The sequence below is a fragment of the Erythrolamprus reginae genome, chromosome 2 (assembly GCF_031021105.1).
Source record: "Erythrolamprus reginae isolate rEryReg1 chromosome 2, rEryReg1.hap1, whole genome shotgun sequence".
In the NCBI taxonomy this organism is placed as follows: domain Eukaryota; kingdom Metazoa; phylum Chordata; class Lepidosauria; order Squamata; family Dipsadidae; genus Erythrolamprus; species Erythrolamprus reginae.
Window position 1 is genome coordinate 343,004,349 of NC_091951.1, and position 17,894 is coordinate 343,022,242.

A 17,894-nucleotide genomic window follows, 5' to 3' on the forward strand; every position below is an offset into this window, starting at 1 on the left:
CCAGAATTCCCCAGCCAGTGAACGCTGGCTGGGGAATTCTGGGAGTTGAAGTCCAAATATCTTCAAGTTGCCAAGGTTGGGAAACACTGTTTTAGACACAACTGGACATGAAACATTTATTCTTAAATCCCAGTGTTGTTATATCACTGATTTCTTCTTTGTAAACCGGCAAACACATTGGTTTTATGTTAGTATCTTATTTATTCCCTGTCCTAAATTTGGGAGCAATGAGTTTGTGAAATGAATTATTTGGTATATTTCAACAGAGAATCCTCACTGCTCTCTTTAAAATTCAGGATTCTTCAGAGGAAAGGGAAGAGAATTAAACCAAAAATAAATTATGTAGACATTTGGATATTTGTAATCCCCACCATCTCTCTCTCTCTTTTTCTTTAACTTACTTTAGGTTGTATGACGTGAGCTTTTTCTGTTAACTTTCTGTTGGTTTTCATGTATTTTGTGGCTGTGATACATGTGCTTGCAAACCCAAATTAGTGCATGCACAATCAACATCTTATGAAAAATAGGAATAATTTTATGAGGCAAAATATTGATCTTTTTGACTTTTTTTAAAGGAATCAAGTTTCTCGACGCAAACCAGCTGGCCCAATAGCGATAAACATATGGATACAGAAGACGCCATTGAGGCCTACCAAGGAATGTGTGAAACTAATCGGTAAGCTGTCTTGATCTATCCATTATGAAAGGCCAGAAAAATTAGAATTGGGGTCTCTTTAAACACATTTAAACTCTTTAAATTAATTGGAAGGAGTGTCACCATAGTGCAGTGTTTCCCAACCTTGACAACTTGAAGATATAATTCTATAATTCTCCTTCCTTCTTGCTCACACATTTTTATCATTATCATTATTATTATCATTATTATCATTATTATCATTATTATCATTATTATCATTATTATCATTATTATCATTATTATCATTATTATCATTATTATCATTATTATCATTATTATCATTATTATCATTATTATCATTATTATCATTATTATCATTATTATCATCATTATCATTATCATTATCATCATTATCATCATTATCATTATTATTTGATTTGTATGCCACCCCTCTCCAGAGACTCGGAGCGGCTCACAACAGCAAAGTACAAATCCAATGATTAAAAAACAGTTAAAACCCTTAATATAAAAACAATCATACACCCCAAACAAACCATACATAAAACGGAACGGCCAGGGGGAATCAATTTCCCCATACCTGGTGGCAGAGTTGGGTTTTTAAGAGTTTGTGAAAGGCAAGGAGGGTGGGGGCAGTCCTAATCTCCGGAGGGAGTTGATTCCAGAGGGTCGGGGCCGCCACAGAGAAGGCTCTTTCCCTGGGTCCCGCCAGATAACATTGCTTAGTATACGGGACCCGGATTTTGGGTTCATAACGAGGCTCTGGAAGGGAGTTTTGGCTTCCAGAGAGCTTCCAGAGGGAAAGGGAAGGACGTTTTTACCCTCCCCTGGTTCCATGGAAGCCTTTGGAGCCCGGGGAGGGTGAAACACGAGCTTACTAGGCCCATCAGAAGTTGGGGAACATATTCTGGCCTCCAGAGGGCCTCTGGGGAGTGGGGGCCTCTGGGGAGTCTGTTTTCGTCCTCCCCGGGCATTGAATTATGGGTGTGGGCACTTGTGCATGCGCGATAGCATGCACACACTCTCTTCCAGCACCCGAAGAAAAAAAGGTTCACCATCACTGATCTAGACCAGGGATAGACAAAGTTGGCTCTTCTATGCTATATGGACTTCAACTCCCAGAATTCCTGAGATGGCATGATTGGCTCAGGAATTCTGGGAGTTGAAGTCCATAAGTCATAGAAGAGCCAACTTTGCCTATCCCTGGTCTAGGCTAAATGTGGCATGCCTGTTTAGAATAGAACCACAGAGTTGGAAGGGACCTTGGAGGTCCTCAAGTCCAGCCCCCTGCTTAGGCAGGATACTCTACATCACTTCAGACAAATGGTTATCCAATCTCTTCTTAAAAACCTCCAGTGTTGGAGCATTTACAATATTTGTGGACTTATATTTCTTGAAGACATGCCTTCGCATCGTAATCTTCATGTGCTGCAAGGAACCTCTGGAGAATTGTTTTGCAGTATCAGGCAGCCCTCCTAAATTTCAAGAGGAAATGAATTACAGTGTTCCCTCGATTTCCGTGGGGGATGCGTTCTGAGACAGCCCGCGAAAGTCGAATTTCCACGAAGTAGAGATGCGGAAGTAAATACACCATTTTTGGCTATGGACAGTATCACAAGCCTTCCCTTAACACTTTAAACCCTTAAATTACCATTTCCCATTCCCTTAACAGCCATTTACTCACCATTATTACTGGTACTCACCATTGAATAAGACACTTAATGATCCTGATATTTATAAACATAATTATTTATTATCAATAATTATTTTTTTTGTTATTTATTTGCAAAAATTATTAGTTTGGCCATGACATATAATGTCATTGGGTGGGAAAAACCGTGGTATAAGAAAAAAACGGCGAAGTATTTTTTAATTAATTTTTTTTGAAAAACCGTGGTATAGGCTATTCGCGAAGTTCGAACCCGCGAAAATCGAGGGAACACTATATTTTCAAATCTCATTGTGGAGAAGAGCGTACAAATTTGAGTGCACCACAAGTGCTTTTCAAAAGACAACTGGACTTTCTTGGGTTTTTTCTCCCTTGAAGCCATTTTGCTTTTCATCCAAGAACCTTCTTCAGTTCAGAACTAGCCTGGTATCTTAACCACTAGATTCCTCTCAATCTCCCCCCCTCCCTTTCTCTCTCTCCTTCTCTCTCTCTCTCTCTCTTTCCCCCCCTCTTCCTCTCCCTCTCTGTCATCAAAATTAGTGCCATTGAAAGTTAGCTGTTTCTGAAGCAAGAATCTTCCTAGAATCTTGAAAACGACAAAACCTAGAAATTTTTCCTGAAAAACATCCGTAGTTACTACTTCAAATGGAGAAGTTTCAGTTAGCATTCTTTTAATTGTTGTTTGGGGTATCAACAAAACAAATCTATAGGTACAATTGTCCCTAGCCATTTCTTCTCTGTAAATGTTAACCATTCCCTTGTGTATTTTTCTTTTGTTGGCCTATAATTCTCCTTCCTTCTTGATCACACATTTTTATCATTATCATTATTATCATTATTATTTATTAGATTTGTATGCCACCCCTCTCCAGAGACTTGGAGCAGCTCACAACAGCAAAGCACAGTACAAATCCAATGATTAATAAACAGTTAAAACCCTTAATATAAAAACAATCATACACCCCAAACAAACCATACATAAAACGGAACGGCCAGGGGGAATCAATTTCCCCATGCCTGGCAGCAGAGTTGGGTTTTTAAGAGTTTGCGAAAGGCAAGGAGGGTGGGGGCAGTCCTAATCTCCTGGGGGAGTTGATTCCAGAGGGTCGGGGCTGCCACAGAGAAGGCTCTTCCCCTGGGTCCCGCCAGATGACATTGCTTAGTCGACGGGACCCGGAGAAGGCCAACTCTGTGGGACCTAATTGGTCGCTGGGATTCATGCGGCAGAAGGCAGTCCTGGAGATATTCTGGTCCGATGCCATGAAGGGCTTTATAGGTCATAACTAACACTTTGAATTGTGACCGGAAACTGATCGGCAACCAATGCAGACTGCGGAGTGTTGGTGTGACATGAGCATATCTGGGAAAGCCTATGATTGCTCTCGCAGCTGCATTCTGCACGATCTGAAGTTTCCGAACATTCTTCAAAGGTAGCCCCATGTAGAGAGCATTACAGCAGTCGAGCCTCGAGGTGATGAGGGCATGAGTGACTGTTATAGTTATCTTGGTCAACTCTGAAGATATTTAGCAATAGCATTTAGACTTATATACCGCTTCACGGGGCTTTACAGCCCTCTCTAAGCGGTTTACAGAATCAGCATATTGCCCCCAACATTCTGGGTCCTCATTTTACCGACCTCGGAAGGATGGAAGGCTGAGTCAACCTTGAGCCAGTGGTGAGATTTGATCTGCCAAACTACTGGCAGCTGGTGATCAGCAGAAATAGCTTGCGGTACTGCACTCTAACCACTACAGACTTATTTGGCAGTTGCTGGACTTGTCTATCTTAAAAGAGCCGTGGTAGCACAGTGGTTAGAATACAGTACTGCAGGCTACTTCTGCTGACTGCCTGCTTGCAGCCATTCAAGAGTTCGATTCCCGCCAGCTCAAGGTTGACTCAGCCTTCCATCCTTCTGAAGTCAGCAAAATGAGGATTGTTGGGTGCAAAATTTGAAAATGGCACTGGACTAGGTTATCTCCAGGATCGCCTTCTGCCGCACGAATCCCAGCGACCAGTTAGGTCCCACAGAGTTGGCCTTCTCCGGGACCCGTCAACTAAACAATGTCGTTTGGCAGAACCCAGGGGAAGAGCCTTCTCTGTGGCGGCCCCAACCCTTTGGAACCAACTCCCCCCAGATATCAGAGTTGCCCCCACCTTCCTTGCCTTTCGTAAGCTCCTTAAAACCCACCTCTGTCGTCAGGCATGGGGGAATTGAGACTTTCCCTCCCCCTCGGCTTATAAAATTTATGCATGGTATGTCAGTATGTATGATTGGTTTCTAAATTGGGGTTTTAAACTAACTTAAATATTGGATTTGTTTACATTGTATTATTATTGCTGTTAGCCGCCCCGAGTCTGCGGAGAGGGGCGGCATACAAATCTGATAGATAGATAGATAGATAGATAGATAGATAGATAGATAGATAGATAGATAGATAAATAAATAAAATGCTGATTCTGTAAATTGCTTAGAGAAGGCTCTAAAGCCCTGTGAAGCAGTACAGTATATAAGTCTAAGTGCTATTGCCATTAGACTTTCATTTGGAATGGAACTGAACAGCTTGATATTTAAGGCAGAATGGATTTCGGTCCTTTAAAACAATTTTATTTACTGCATGGGGCCCCCTGCTAGCCTCTCATCTCCCACAGTCTAAAAAGATGCAAATGAACTTCTGTGTGAGGTCATCTCATAAAAGGCAAGGCAATTTCCATTTAAAAGAAAAGATTTAAGGAGTACGCCTCCAGCAGGAAGTTCTTCCTTGATCAATGGAAACATTAACCATTTTTCCAATTTATTTAATAGAGGCCAAGCTTGTTGAATTCCGTACTAATGGTACCCTCCTTAAGTCAGTTTCTTTAGAGCAGTGATTGTCAACCTTTTTTGAGCTGCGGCACATTTTTTACATTTACAAAATCCTGGGGCACACCACCAACCAAAATGACAATCTAAGACAGTACATATTATCCCCCCATTGTGTGAGGGCTGGGGTTTTTTTCTCTCTTATTCTTTCCAAAAACAGGTGAGGGCAGGGGGTTTTTCCTCTCTTATTCTTTGGGTGCTTTTTATCATATGCTTTAAATCAAGAGTCACTTCTCTCTCTCTTTTGTTTCTCTCTCTTCCCTCTCACTCTGCCTCAATCATTTTCTCATTTCTCTTTTTTTCTCCCCTTTTTCCTCCCATTTCTCTCTCTCTCCCTTCCTCTCCTTCTCTCTCTCTTGCTTTCTTTCTCTCGCTTTCTTTCTCTCTCGCTTTCTTTTGCTCTCTCTCTCTCACTCGCTCTCTCTTTCTCGCTTTCTTTCTCTCTCTTTCTCGCTCCCCCTCTTTTTTTCTCCCTCTCTCTGTCTCTCTCTATGTCTCTCTCTCTTTCTTTCTCTCTTTCTTTCTTTCTTTCTCTCTCTTGCTTTCTTTTTCTCTCTTGCTTTCTTTCTCTCTTTCTCTTTCTTTCTTTCTTTCTTTCTCTCTCACTCTCTTTCTCTTTTTCTTGCTTTCTTTCTCTCCCTCTCTCTTTCTCTCTCCTCTCTCACGGCACACCTGACCATATTCTGTGGCACACTGGTTGAAAAACACTGCTTTACAGACTGGGAATTTTAGGAGAGGATTTTTGCAAACAATAGGAGAGGCAAATCTGCAATTCTGATTTTTGCAGCCTGCTCACGAACCCTCCTGCCAAGCCTTATTGCTTGATAGCCCAAATTGATCTGCAGTACCTGGTTCAAGCAGTTGAGTACTTAGGCTTAACAATCACTGCTTTGTAATGTTTAAAGGCTTTCCTAGTTCCATGCCATTAGAGGGGAGATTCAAGTTATTTCTCCCAAGTTGTTTGCAGGAGCCTCTCTGTTTCTGGACAGGGTACATGTGACATTCATTTTATAATTTATTTCCAGCTTATTTTTTTTTCTTCACAGTTTTTTCCCTAGGAAACCCTAATCCACAAAACAGGATGGGAGCTTTAGCTCTTTTTTGTTATTCACCACAACTCTGGAAATTTTGGGCTTAACTGTGGTCATAATTTGAGGGCTGTCTCAATTTTTGGCAGATTCTGAAAGTAAAAGCCAGAACCAAGTTAAAAAATGAGCCAAGAATTGGAGGTATATGGCTTCAGGATGCTGCAAATGGCTGTAAAGGCAAACCAGTTTCCAAACACCCAAAATGTAATCCCTTGACTGCAATAGCAGTGCGGCCATCAGAACTTCAAACATGGGTTATAAGCAACTCTGGGGAGATTATTATTATTATTATTATTATTATTATTATTATTATTATTATTATTTATTGGATTTGTATGCCGCCCCTCTCCGCAGACTCAGGGCGGCTAACAACAGAATAAAAACAGCATGTAAATCCAATACAAAACAGCTAAAAAAACCTTAATTCTAAAACCAAACATACATACAAACAATCATACCATGCATAAATTGTAAAGGCTTAGGGGGAAAGAATATCTCAATTCCCCCATGCCTGATGGCAGAGGTGGGTTTTTTAGGAGCTTGCAAAAGGTGAGGAGGGGGGGGCAATTCTAATCTCCGGGGGGAGTTGGTTCCAGAGGGTCGGGGACGCCACAGAGAAGGCTCTTCCCCTGGGCCCCGCCAAACGACATTGTTTTGTTGACGGGACCCGGAGAAGGCCCACTCTGTGGGACCTAACTGGGATTCGTGCGGCAGAAGGCGGTCTCGTAGATACCCTGGTCCGGTGCCATGAAGGGCTTTATAGGTGATGACCAACACTAGAGATCCATCTTAACTTTGAATGGCGCTAATCAACCAGTCATTAAGCGAGGACTACCAGTATAAAATGATATGGAAAAGTCAATAGAAAGTAAGCAGAAGGCAAATAAATGCCAAACTTTGGATGCCACACATAAACACTTGATTGAATAATTAAAAAAATAACCAGCTGACCATAGCACTTGCTTTTTGAAAAGTTATCAAAGCTTATCAAATTGAATAGCTTATCGAAGGAAGGCAAAATGACACAGGGTGATTACATTACCTCCTTATCTTTCTATTATCTATCCTCTTTGATGTTATTGTCAAGGTGTATAATATCAGGCTTTCTCCGCTCTTTCTCTCGCAGTCTGCTGGCAGAGAGCCCAGTAACTTACATCAAGTATTTTCCAATAAAGTTTACTGGGTTGATTCTACCTCCAAATGCTTCAATGGTGCGTTTAGTGAGCATTGCCCTCACAATGGGCTTCTCCTGGCTTCGCTATGACCTTCCTTCGATGCAATAACTTTTATGTGGTTGATATAAAACAGGGGTGGGGAAACAATGGCCCTTTTATGACTTGTGGACTCCAGCTCCCAGAATTCCTGCTTCGGAAGCAGGAATTCTGGGAGTCGAAGTCCACCCCTGTTCTGTAAGTACACACATCCATGAGTGCAGAAGGGGAAGAACTTGCCACGGCCAACTCGCTGTTGCCAACTCACCAGAGTCAGCTTGCTCCGAGACCAAGCATCTTGGGACAATCCAACAAATTAAATTAAATTAATTTTGCCAGAACTCTGGCCAATAATGAATAAAATAAAGAAAAGTCAACCCTGGGAGGAAAGAGGACCAGAAAAGGAGAGGAGAAGCCTCTGTGAGGTCTCTCTAGGAATCTCCTGGGAGGAAACAGGGTCAGCAAAGGCAGGGAGAAGCCTCCATGGGGCCTCTCTAGGAATCTCCTGGGAGGAAACAGGGTCAGCAAAGGCAGGGAGAAGCCTCCATGGGGCCTCTCTAGGAATCTCCTGGGAGGAAACAGGACCAGAAAAGTCAAGGAGAAGCCACTGTGGGGCCTTTCTAGGAATCTCCTGGGAGGAAACAGGGCCGGAAAAGACAGGGAGAAGCCACTATGGGGCCTCTCTAGGAATCTCCTGGGAGGAAACAGGGTCAGCAAAGGTGGGGAGAAGCCTCCGTGGGGCCTCTCTAGGAATCCCTTGGGAGGAAACAGGGCCGGAAAAGGCGGGGAGAAGCCTCCGTGGGGCCTTTTTAGGAATCCCCTGGGAGGAAACAGGGCCGAATAAGGCAGGGAGAAGCCTCTGTGTGGCCTTTCTAGGAATCTCCTGGGAGGAAACAGGGCCGGAAAAGGCAAGGAGAAGCCTCCGTGGGGCCTTTCTAAGAATCCCCTGGGAGGAAACAGGGCCGGAAAAGGCAGGGAGAAGCCTCTGTGAGGTCTCTCTAGGAATCTCCTGGGAGGAAAGAGGGCCTGAAAAGGCGGGGATCCCCTGGGATGAAATAGGACCTCCACCCTCTCCGTGGTTTCCCCAATCGCACACATTATTTGCTTTTACGTTGATTCCCATGGGAAAAAATTACTTCTTCTTTCAAACTTTTCTACTTAATAACCTGGTCACGGAACGAATTAAGTTCATAAGTAGAGGAACCACTGTAACTGAATGAAGCTGTTAATACAGCTTTTAATTGTCCCCTGGAGAGTTGGCCCCAGCAAGTTTCTCTATGTGAACCTTGGGAATAAAACTGCTCGTAGCAGTATCGTTTGTGGTTTCTGCTTACAGGTTTGTAAATCGGTCAGCTTGCTTGCGCCTGAAGCTTTCTTTCTGTCTTCGATCTGCATCTGATTATTCCTTTTTGTCTTCGCCTTCTGTCTTCCTCTTCCTTCCCTTTCCTCTGTCCTTTCTTTCTAGCAAGACTGAGGACTGGGGGTACCTGAATGAAGACGGCGAACTCGGCTTGGCCTATCAGGGTCTAAAGCAAGTAGCCAGGTCAAATATATATGTTTTTCCTTCTTTTCCTGCTCTTTGTCGGCTATGATTTCCCCACTTTTCTCTCATGCTAAAAATGGGTACACTTCACGGCAGGGAAAGCAAGTAGAATGCTTGGCTGCATAGCTAGAGGTATAACAAGCAGGAAGAGGGAGATTGTGATCCCGCTATATAGAGCGCTGGTGAGACCCCATTTGGAATACTGTGTTCAGATCTGGAGACCTCACCTACAAAGAGATATGGATAAAATTGACGGGCTACAAAAATGGTGGAAGGTCTAAAGCATAAAACGTATCAGGAAAGACTTCATGAACTCAACCTGTATAGTCTGGAGCAGTGATTTTCAACCTTTTTTGAGCCGCGGCACATTTTTTACATTTACGAAACCCTGGGGCACATTGAGCGGGGCGGGGGGGGGGGGCTAAAAAAAGTTTGGACAAAAAAATTATCTCTCTCTCCCTTCCTTCCTCTTTCTCTCTCTCCATCCCTCTTTCTTTCTCTTCCTTCCTTCCTCTCTTTTTTGCTATCTTTCTCTCCCTCCTTACCTCCCTCTATGTCTTTCTCTCTCCTTCCCTCCCTCTCTTTCTCTCTCTCTCTTGCATTCTTTCTCTTGTTCTCTTTCTCTCTCTCTTGCTTTCTTTCTCTCTCTCTCTTGCTTTCTTTCTCTTGTTCTCTTTCTCTCTCTCTTGCTTTCTTTCTCTCTCTCTTGTTCTTTCTCGCTCACTCGCTCTTTATCTCTTTCTTTCTCTTTCACTCTTGCTTTCTTTCTCTTTTTTTTCTCTCTCTCTCTCTCTTGCTTTCTTTCTCTCTCTGAGCTTCGCGGCACACCTGACCATGTCTCGCGACACACTAATGTGCCACGGCACACTGGTTGAAAAACACTGGTCTGGAGGACAGAAGGGAAAGGGGGGAGATGATCGGAACATTTAAATATGTTAAAGGGTTAAATAAGGTCCAGGAGGGAAGTGTTTTTAATAGGAAAGTGAACACAAGAACAAGGGGGCACAATCTGAAGTCAGTTGGGGGAAAGATCAAAAGCAACATGAGAAAATATTATTTTACTGAAAGAGTAGTAGATCCTGGGAACAAACTTCCAGCAGACATAGTTGGTAAACCCACAGTAACTGAATTTAAACATGCCTGGGATAAACATATATCCATCCTAAGATAAAATACAGGAAATAGTATAAGGGCAGACTAGATGGATCAGGAGGTCTTTTTCTGCTGTCAATCTGAAGCCAAATCTCACACAGGTGCGGGCATGCCCATGTCAGGCACATGTGCATCTCCATTTCCGAGTTTCCTGAGTCCACAGAGGTATAGATGGATGGATGGATGGATGGATAGATAATAATAATAATTTAATAATTTATTATATATGTTTGCCGCCCCTCTCCGAAGAATCGGGGTGGAAGGATGAAGATGGATGGATGGATGGATGGATGGATGGATGGATGGATGGATGGACAGATAAACAGATGGTTAGATGGGTAGATGAATGGCTGGCTGGCTGGCTGGAGATGGATGGACAGATGGATGGACGGATAGACAGATGGTAGATGGGTAGATGCATGCATAGATGGATGGATGGATGGGTGGGTGGGTAGGTAGATAGATGGGTAGGTGGATAGATAGATAGATAGATAGATAGATAGATAGATAGATAGATAGATAGATAGATAGATAGATAGATAGATAGATAGATAGATAGATAGATTTCCGCTACCGGAGTCCCTATCCCGGCCGTATCAACTGCAACCCATTACTGACCCACAGGATGCATCAGCTACTTTTTAATGCAATGGGAAACTCAAAGCATACTGTTTCAGGTCTGTCGAGAAAAATCGGGAAAAATTGGGGGGAGGGATTTTTATTTTGCGGGGGGGAGGGTCAAGATGACCCTCTTCACTTTTCCAGAGGGTGGTGTGGCCCACCCACTGTACCACCCAGAGACCAGCCAGGCTGGGCCTAAAATTATGAGAACAGGTTCTTCTTAGCAACTGAGCTTTTTAAGAGGTTCATGGAAAAACTTTGAAGAAAAGGATTGTGGCCGGTGGGGATTTCATTTCAGGCAAACTGTAATTGGTACCTTTTAAAAATCAATTTAGTTTACCAAATGTTAAGCTATTCTTCAGGCGCGCAGAAGGAGGGCTGTAACCTTTTCGGTGATGAATCATGCTCCCCATCGGAGTAGGTGGAGACGGATCCAGAAATGCACAAAGTGGTTCCATGCCACTTTTCTCGTGAAAAATGCAGCTTGTTCCTTAATTCGTCGTTTTGCCAAATGCACACTGTACATGTGTTTAGGGAGAGGGGGAAAAAACCTCTTCGTTTTGTCATAGAAAGAAACACGATTTTAATTTCCTTGGTTTCTTCTTTATTGCTTTTCTCATTCTGTTCTTTTATTCCCCTTTTAATATCCATTCTTTTAAAACCAAACCATTCCTCTTTTATTTCCGTATGGAAAGAGCACTTTGGGAATTCATAGAGTTGTTCTTAGCTGGAAATGTGTTAAAATGATCCCAGAAACAATTGTTGGGTGGTACAAGGAGCCATGTAAGAACAGTTCTCCACCGATTCTGATGTATTTATTTATTTTATTTATTTATTTATTGGATTTGTATGCCGCCCCTCTCCGGAGACTCGTAAAGTAATTAAGTAAAGTAATTAAGATAACTATGAAGAAAGCAGGTTAAATGATGCACTTGGATGCCTTTAAATTAATTAATTAATTAATTATATTTCTATAATTTCTATAGAAATTATATTTCTATTAATTATATTTCTCCTGAGACTTAGGGCGGCTTACAATAAGACAAATACAATGTGTAAGAAATCCATCATTTAAAATTCTAAAGAGAAAAAAAAACATTGATATTAAAAACATATAAAATCTAAATAACTCCTATTCTAAAACCCCAGATCATTTAAAAATCGATCATCAACATTCATCCTAACATACGTAATAGACTCAATTATGGGCCGGGGTAGATGTTAAAGTTCAGTAGCCCCAGGCCTATCAGCAGGGGTGTGTTTTCAAGGCCTTATGAATGACTAGGAGGGTGGGGGCAAGTACAAATCTGCAGGGGGAGTTGATTCCAAAGGGCCGGGGCCACCACAGAGAAGGCTCTTCCCCTAGGCTCTGCCAGAAAGCATTGCTTGGCTGACGGGACCTGGAGAAGGCCAACTCTGTGGAACCTGATGGGTCTCTGGGATACACGAGGCAGAAGAGGGTCCCGCAAGAAATCTGATCCAAGGCCATGCTTTTTTGTTTTTGTAAGCTTTGTTTCTGGAATGAGAACCTTTTTTAAATGAAGGAGAAGGGAGCATAGGACTCGCAAAGGTTGAGTGTTTCCAAAGTCTGCAATCTGGACCACGTCCCCCTAATCTTTGAGATCGTAGGTTGGGGGCACTCAGCAAATGTCCTTGAAATGTTTGGCAGTTCTGTGTTAGCAAAAACTTCAGAAGAGAAGGATTTAGGGGTCGTGATTTCTGACAGTCTCAAAATGCGTGAAAAGTGCAGTCAGGCGGTAGGGAAAGCAAGTAGGATGCTTGGCTGCATAGCTAGAGGTATAACAAGCAGGAAGAGGGAGATTGTGATCCCCTTATATAGAGCGCTGGTGAGACCACATTTGGAGTACTGTGTTCAGTTCTGGAGACCTCACCTACAAAAAGATATTGACAAAATTGAACGGGTCCGAAGACGGGCTACAAGAATGGTGGAAGGTCTTAAGGATAAAACGTATCAGAAAGACTTCATGGACTCAGTCTGTATAGTCTGGAGGACAGAAGGAAAAGGGGGGACATGATCGAAACATTTAAATATGTCAAAGAGTTAAATAAGGTTCAGGAGGGAAGTGTTTTTAATAGGAAAGTGAACACAAGAACAAGGGGACACAATCTGAAGTTAGTTGGGGGAAAGATCAAAGGCAACGTGAGGAAATATTATTTCACTGAAAGAGTAGTAGATCCTTGGAACAAACTTCCAGCAGACGTGGTTGGTAAATCCACAGTAACTGAATTTAAACATGCCTGGGATAAACATAGATCCATCCTAAGATAAAATACAGGAAATAGTATAAGGGCAGACTAGATGGACCATGAGGTCTTTTTCTGCCGTCAGACTTCTATGTTTCTATGTTATACCCCTGGCCTCTTCAGATTTATTTATTTATTTATTTATTTATTGATTGATTGATTGATTGATTTGGATTTGGATTTGATTTGTAGAGTCCCGAGGACTCTGAGAGGGGCTATTGAAACGGATGTCCCTGTGCCGCCTCTATGTTGGTTGAGGCAGGCAGGATTCCCTTGAGTGCCATTCCCTGGAGAGCCCAAAGAGCCGCGTGTGGCTCATGAGCCGCGCTTTGCCGACCCCTGCCCCAGTTCATCACATCATTTGAGACATCATGGCAGTTTCTGCACACCTTAGGTTCCTGACATTATTTGAGTGGCAAATGTCCTCATCTTTCCCATTTCTCACCTCCTTCAGGCTCCTTGAGGCTCAACTCCAGGAACAGAGAAGAGAATATGAAGAGGAAATAGAAGTCCTAAAGGACGAGATGGAGACCTTGAAGGAAGCGCTGGAGAAACAACACGAAGTCTTCCTTCAGACCCTCCAGTTGTCCCCGGAAGACCAAATGGAGTTTGGCATCCAGCAGGAAATCTCGCGGCTGACCAACGAAAACCTGGTATGGGAAGAAAGCAAAAGTGCAGGGTTGTTTCTACCAAGGATGATAATCAGGTGTGGGTTCCACTTAGCGGCTGCTACCGGGACACTCTCCGGGGTTGTCGCAGGCACATGCACGCCCATCGGTGCGAGATTTTGCTTCTGTGCATGCGCAGCAAGCGAAATCCCGCATGAGGATGCTCGCGTGGGGGAGATTTCGGCAATTTTCAGCGATTTCTTTGCTTCCGTGCATACAATCTATTGTTTGTTTGTTTGTTTGTTTATTCTTTTGTCCAATACACAACTTCAGCTTCAACTGCAACAACACAAGAGCACGCAACAGATTCAAACTTAATATTAACCGCTCCAAACTTGACTGTAAAAAATATGACTTTAACAATCGAGTTGTCGAAGCGTGGAACTCATTGCCGGACTCTGTGGTGTCAGCCCTCAGCCCCCAACATTTCTCCCTAAGACTCTCCACGATTGACCTCTCCAGGTTCCTAAGAGGCCAGTAAGGGGCGTACATAAGTGCACTGATGTGCCTATCGTCCCCTGTCCAATTGTCTTTCCTTATCTCATATATCATATATTTTCTCTCCTTTCCTTCTACTTCTCTTCTTTCTTACTTTCTATCTTTATATATATTACTTAATGTCTATTCTCTTTCATATGTATTGTATATTGGACAAAGAATAAATAAAAATAAATAAAAACAATACATATGGAAGAGAATAGACATGAAGTAATATATATAAAGATAATATGTAAAAATAGAAGAGAAAATATATGAAAGGAAGAAAATATATATGATATATGAGAGAAAGGAAAGACAATTGGACAGGGGACGAAAGGCACACTAGTGCACTTATGTACGCCCCTTATTGACCTCTTAGGAACCTAGAGAGGTCAGTCGTGGATAGACTAAGGGAGAAATGTTGGGGGTTAGGGGTTGACACAATTGAGTCCGGTAATGAGTTCCACGCTTCGACAACTCGATAGTTAAAGTCATATTTTTTACAGTCAAGTTTGGAGCGGTTAATATTAAGTTTGAATCTGTTGCGTGCTCTTGTGTTGTTGTGGTTGAAGCTGAAGTAGTCATTGACCGGTAGGACATTGCAGCATATGATCTTGTGGGCAATACTTAAGTCGTGTTTTAGGCACTGTAGTTCTAAGCTTTCTAGACCCAGGATTGTTAGTCTATTTTCGTAGGATATTCTGTTTCGAGTGGAGGAGTGAAGGGCTCTTCTGGTGAAACATCTTTGGACGTTTTCAAGGGTGTTGATGTCCGAGATGTGGTATGGGTTCCAGACAGATGAGCTGTATTCGAGAATGGGTCTGGCAAAAGTTTTGTAGGCTCTTGTGAGTAGTGTGAGATTGCCAGAGCAGAAGCTGCGTAGGATCAGGTTAACAACTCTAGAAGCCTTTTTGGCGATATTGTTGCCGGCTGCGACCTTTTAAAACAGCCGTGCCGCTTCCCAGCTGACTCCCGAAGCCAAACGCGGAAGTGGTTTTTTTTTTAATTAATATTTTTTTAAAAATCGCGATATAGCGTTTCGCAAAGATCAAGATCGCGAAACTCGAGGGATCACTGTATTGTTGCAGTGGGCTTTAGCACTTAGGTCATTCGATATTAGTATTCCAAGGTCTTTTACTGAGTGTGGGTTGGCTGTGAGAATTTGTTTATTCAGTTCATATATGAGGTTTGGATTCTTTTTGCCTATGTGGAGGGTAGAGCATTTGCTGGTTGATACTTGAAGTTGCCAGGTGTTAGACCAATCTGAGACAAAGTCAAGGTCTTTGTATGCAAGGAGCTAAATGTCCCGCAGACGTGCCCTCCTGCCCACTGGCCACATGGAACTGAGCACACAACCGCACCGGTAGTGATGGCGATGGGGAAACTTTGCCTGCAGGGGCCCCTTATTGATTTCAGTCCCCTTTGGGATGGAGCTGTCTTTTCAGTACTAAAAGCCTTTCATTCCTTCAAGGGTGTGTAAAATAGTGCGTGGTTTATTTATTTGATCTATTTCCATGCCCTAATTGCAAGGTTTGTTTTGAACCCATTTTTATTGCCTAACCGTCCGTATAACCCGTATTTGTTTAGAAATTTGTTTGGTTTTGTTTTCGCCCCTCGAATCAAAGTCGGCTCCTGGCAACTGCCTGGACAAGTCCCTGCAGTTTCCTTGGAAAGATTTCAGAAGTAGTTTGCCCTTGCTTACTTGGCAGGACTGAGAGGGGGAGAGAGTGAGTGAGTGGCCCAAGGTCATTCAGCTGGCTTGATGCTCTAGGCAAGAATAGAACTCACAGCCTCCTGGTTTCTACCTTCACCGCTTGCTGTGTTATGGTTAAACAATGGTGAGCTGCAGACGTTGCAGTCAGGTGTTCCGTGCTGGTAAAAAAATTCTGGGATGCACAGGTAACCGTGCGTCCCTGATGCACGCACATATGCACCTGTGCGAGATTTGGAAAAATCTTGTGTGAGGATGCTCGCGTGAGCACGTTTTCAGCGATTTTTGCTGATTTTGTTTTTTGCTGAATACAGTGGTACCTCATCTTACGAACGCCTCTTCTAACGAACTTTTCAAGATACGAACCCGGTGTTTAAGATTTTTTTGCCTCTTCTTCCGAGCTATTTTCACCTTACGAACCCAAGCCGCTGCTGCTGGGATGAAGGGGTTTATTTCCCCCCCTTTTTTTGAAGAAAGAAAAGGGAGGGGCGGCTTGGAGGGGGAAAGACTTTGCATTAACAAAAGTAGGAGAACAGCGTGCTTGCAGAGGCACTGAAAGAGTGTCTTTTGAAGAAAGAAAAGGGAGGGGCAGCTTGGAGGAGTAAAGATTTTGCATGCTTGCAGAGGCACTGAAAGGGTGTCTTTTGAAGAAAGAAAAGGGGGGCGGCTTGGAGGAGGAAAGATTTTGCAAAGAACAGCTTGCTTGCAGAGGCACTGAAAGGGTGTATTTTGAAGAAAGAAAAGGGAGGGGCGCCCCCCTTGCCTTTCTTCCTTCCCACTCACCCTTTAGCCTAGCCTTGCTTCTTCCACCCGCCCCCTTTAGCTGCTCCTCCCTGCCCTCTGTTCGCCTCCCTTCTAAAGTTTGGGATTTTCCTGAAGGATTTGCACGCATTATTTGCTTTTACATTGATTCCTATGGGAAACATTGTTTCGTCTTACGAACTTTTCACCTTACGAACCTCCTCCTGGAACCAATTAAGTTCGTATCATGAGGTACCACTGTATTGGCGAAAGTCACCGAAATCTCATTTGCGCACACATCGTCATGGAAGATTTCATTTGTTCTGCAAACAAAGCTAAATCTTGCACCAACGGGTGCACGTATGTGCCAGGCATGCCCACACTCGCAACGGCCTCAGAGGGCACACTGGTAACGCCAAAGACTAGCGGCCCTTCACTGGTTATACAGATCTATTATGCATTATCCTTAACACAAAGCAGAACAAATAGATCATATATAGAAGGTAAGGGAGATAGTTGACCGAATAAGTAGTTTTCATTGTCTCACCTAGCTTTCCTTACAACATTTTTCTAGCGGTTTGAGCAGAAGACTTTCCTACCACCTACAGTAGAGGTGTCAAACTCAAGGGCCATGGAATGGATTTGGCCCGCGGGGTGCTTAAATCTGGCTCAAGGCGCTAGCCTGGAAATAGCAAAGCACCTAAGCCATGGTGTTCTCTGCTACCAAAAACAAGGCACGGGGGGGGGGCACATTTGCCCTCCGCACCTGATTTTGGATGGCAGAGTGCTGCAGGAGGCCATCCAGGCCAAAAACACTTCCCTCCTGAACCTTATTTAACCCTTTAACATATTTAAATGTTTCGATCATGTCCCCCCTTTTCCTTCTGTCCTCCTGACTATACAGATTGAGTTCATGAAGTCTTTCCTGATACGTTTTATGCTTAAGACCTTCCACCCTTTTTGTTGCCCGTCTTTGGACATGTTCAGTTTCCATATCTTTTTGTAGGTGAGGTCTTCAGAACTGAACACAGTATTCCAAATGTGGCCTCACCAGTGCTCTATACAGCGGGATCACAATCTCCCTCTTCCTGCTTGTTATACCTCTAACTATGCAGCCAAGCATTCTACTTGCTTTCCCTACCGCCTGACTGCACTGTTCACCCATTTTGAGAAATCACTACCCCTAAATCCTTTTTTTCTGAAGTTTTTGCTAACACAGAACTGCCAAT

At 43.2% G+C, this 17,894-nt stretch overlaps 1 protein-coding gene across 5 annotated transcripts in view; it reads left to right on the forward strand.

The window, feature by feature from the left end:
- Nucleotides 1-17,894, forward strand: part of MYO5B (myosin VB) — a 345,830-nt gene that overhangs the window by 289,618 nt on the left and 38,318 nt on the right. For 4 of the 5 annotated variants that reach the window (XM_070743570.1, XM_070743569.1, XM_070743567.1 and 1 more), the window contains exons 28-29: nt 576-676; nt 13,520-13,718. In XM_070743570.1, coding sequence (XP_070599671.1) covers nt 576-676; nt 13,520-13,718 — 300 coding nt within the window. Of the gene's footprint in view, nt 1-571; nt 677-13,519; nt 13,719-17,894 lie in introns of all 5 variants that reach the window. The other variant, XM_070743571.1, reaches the window with a different exon arrangement.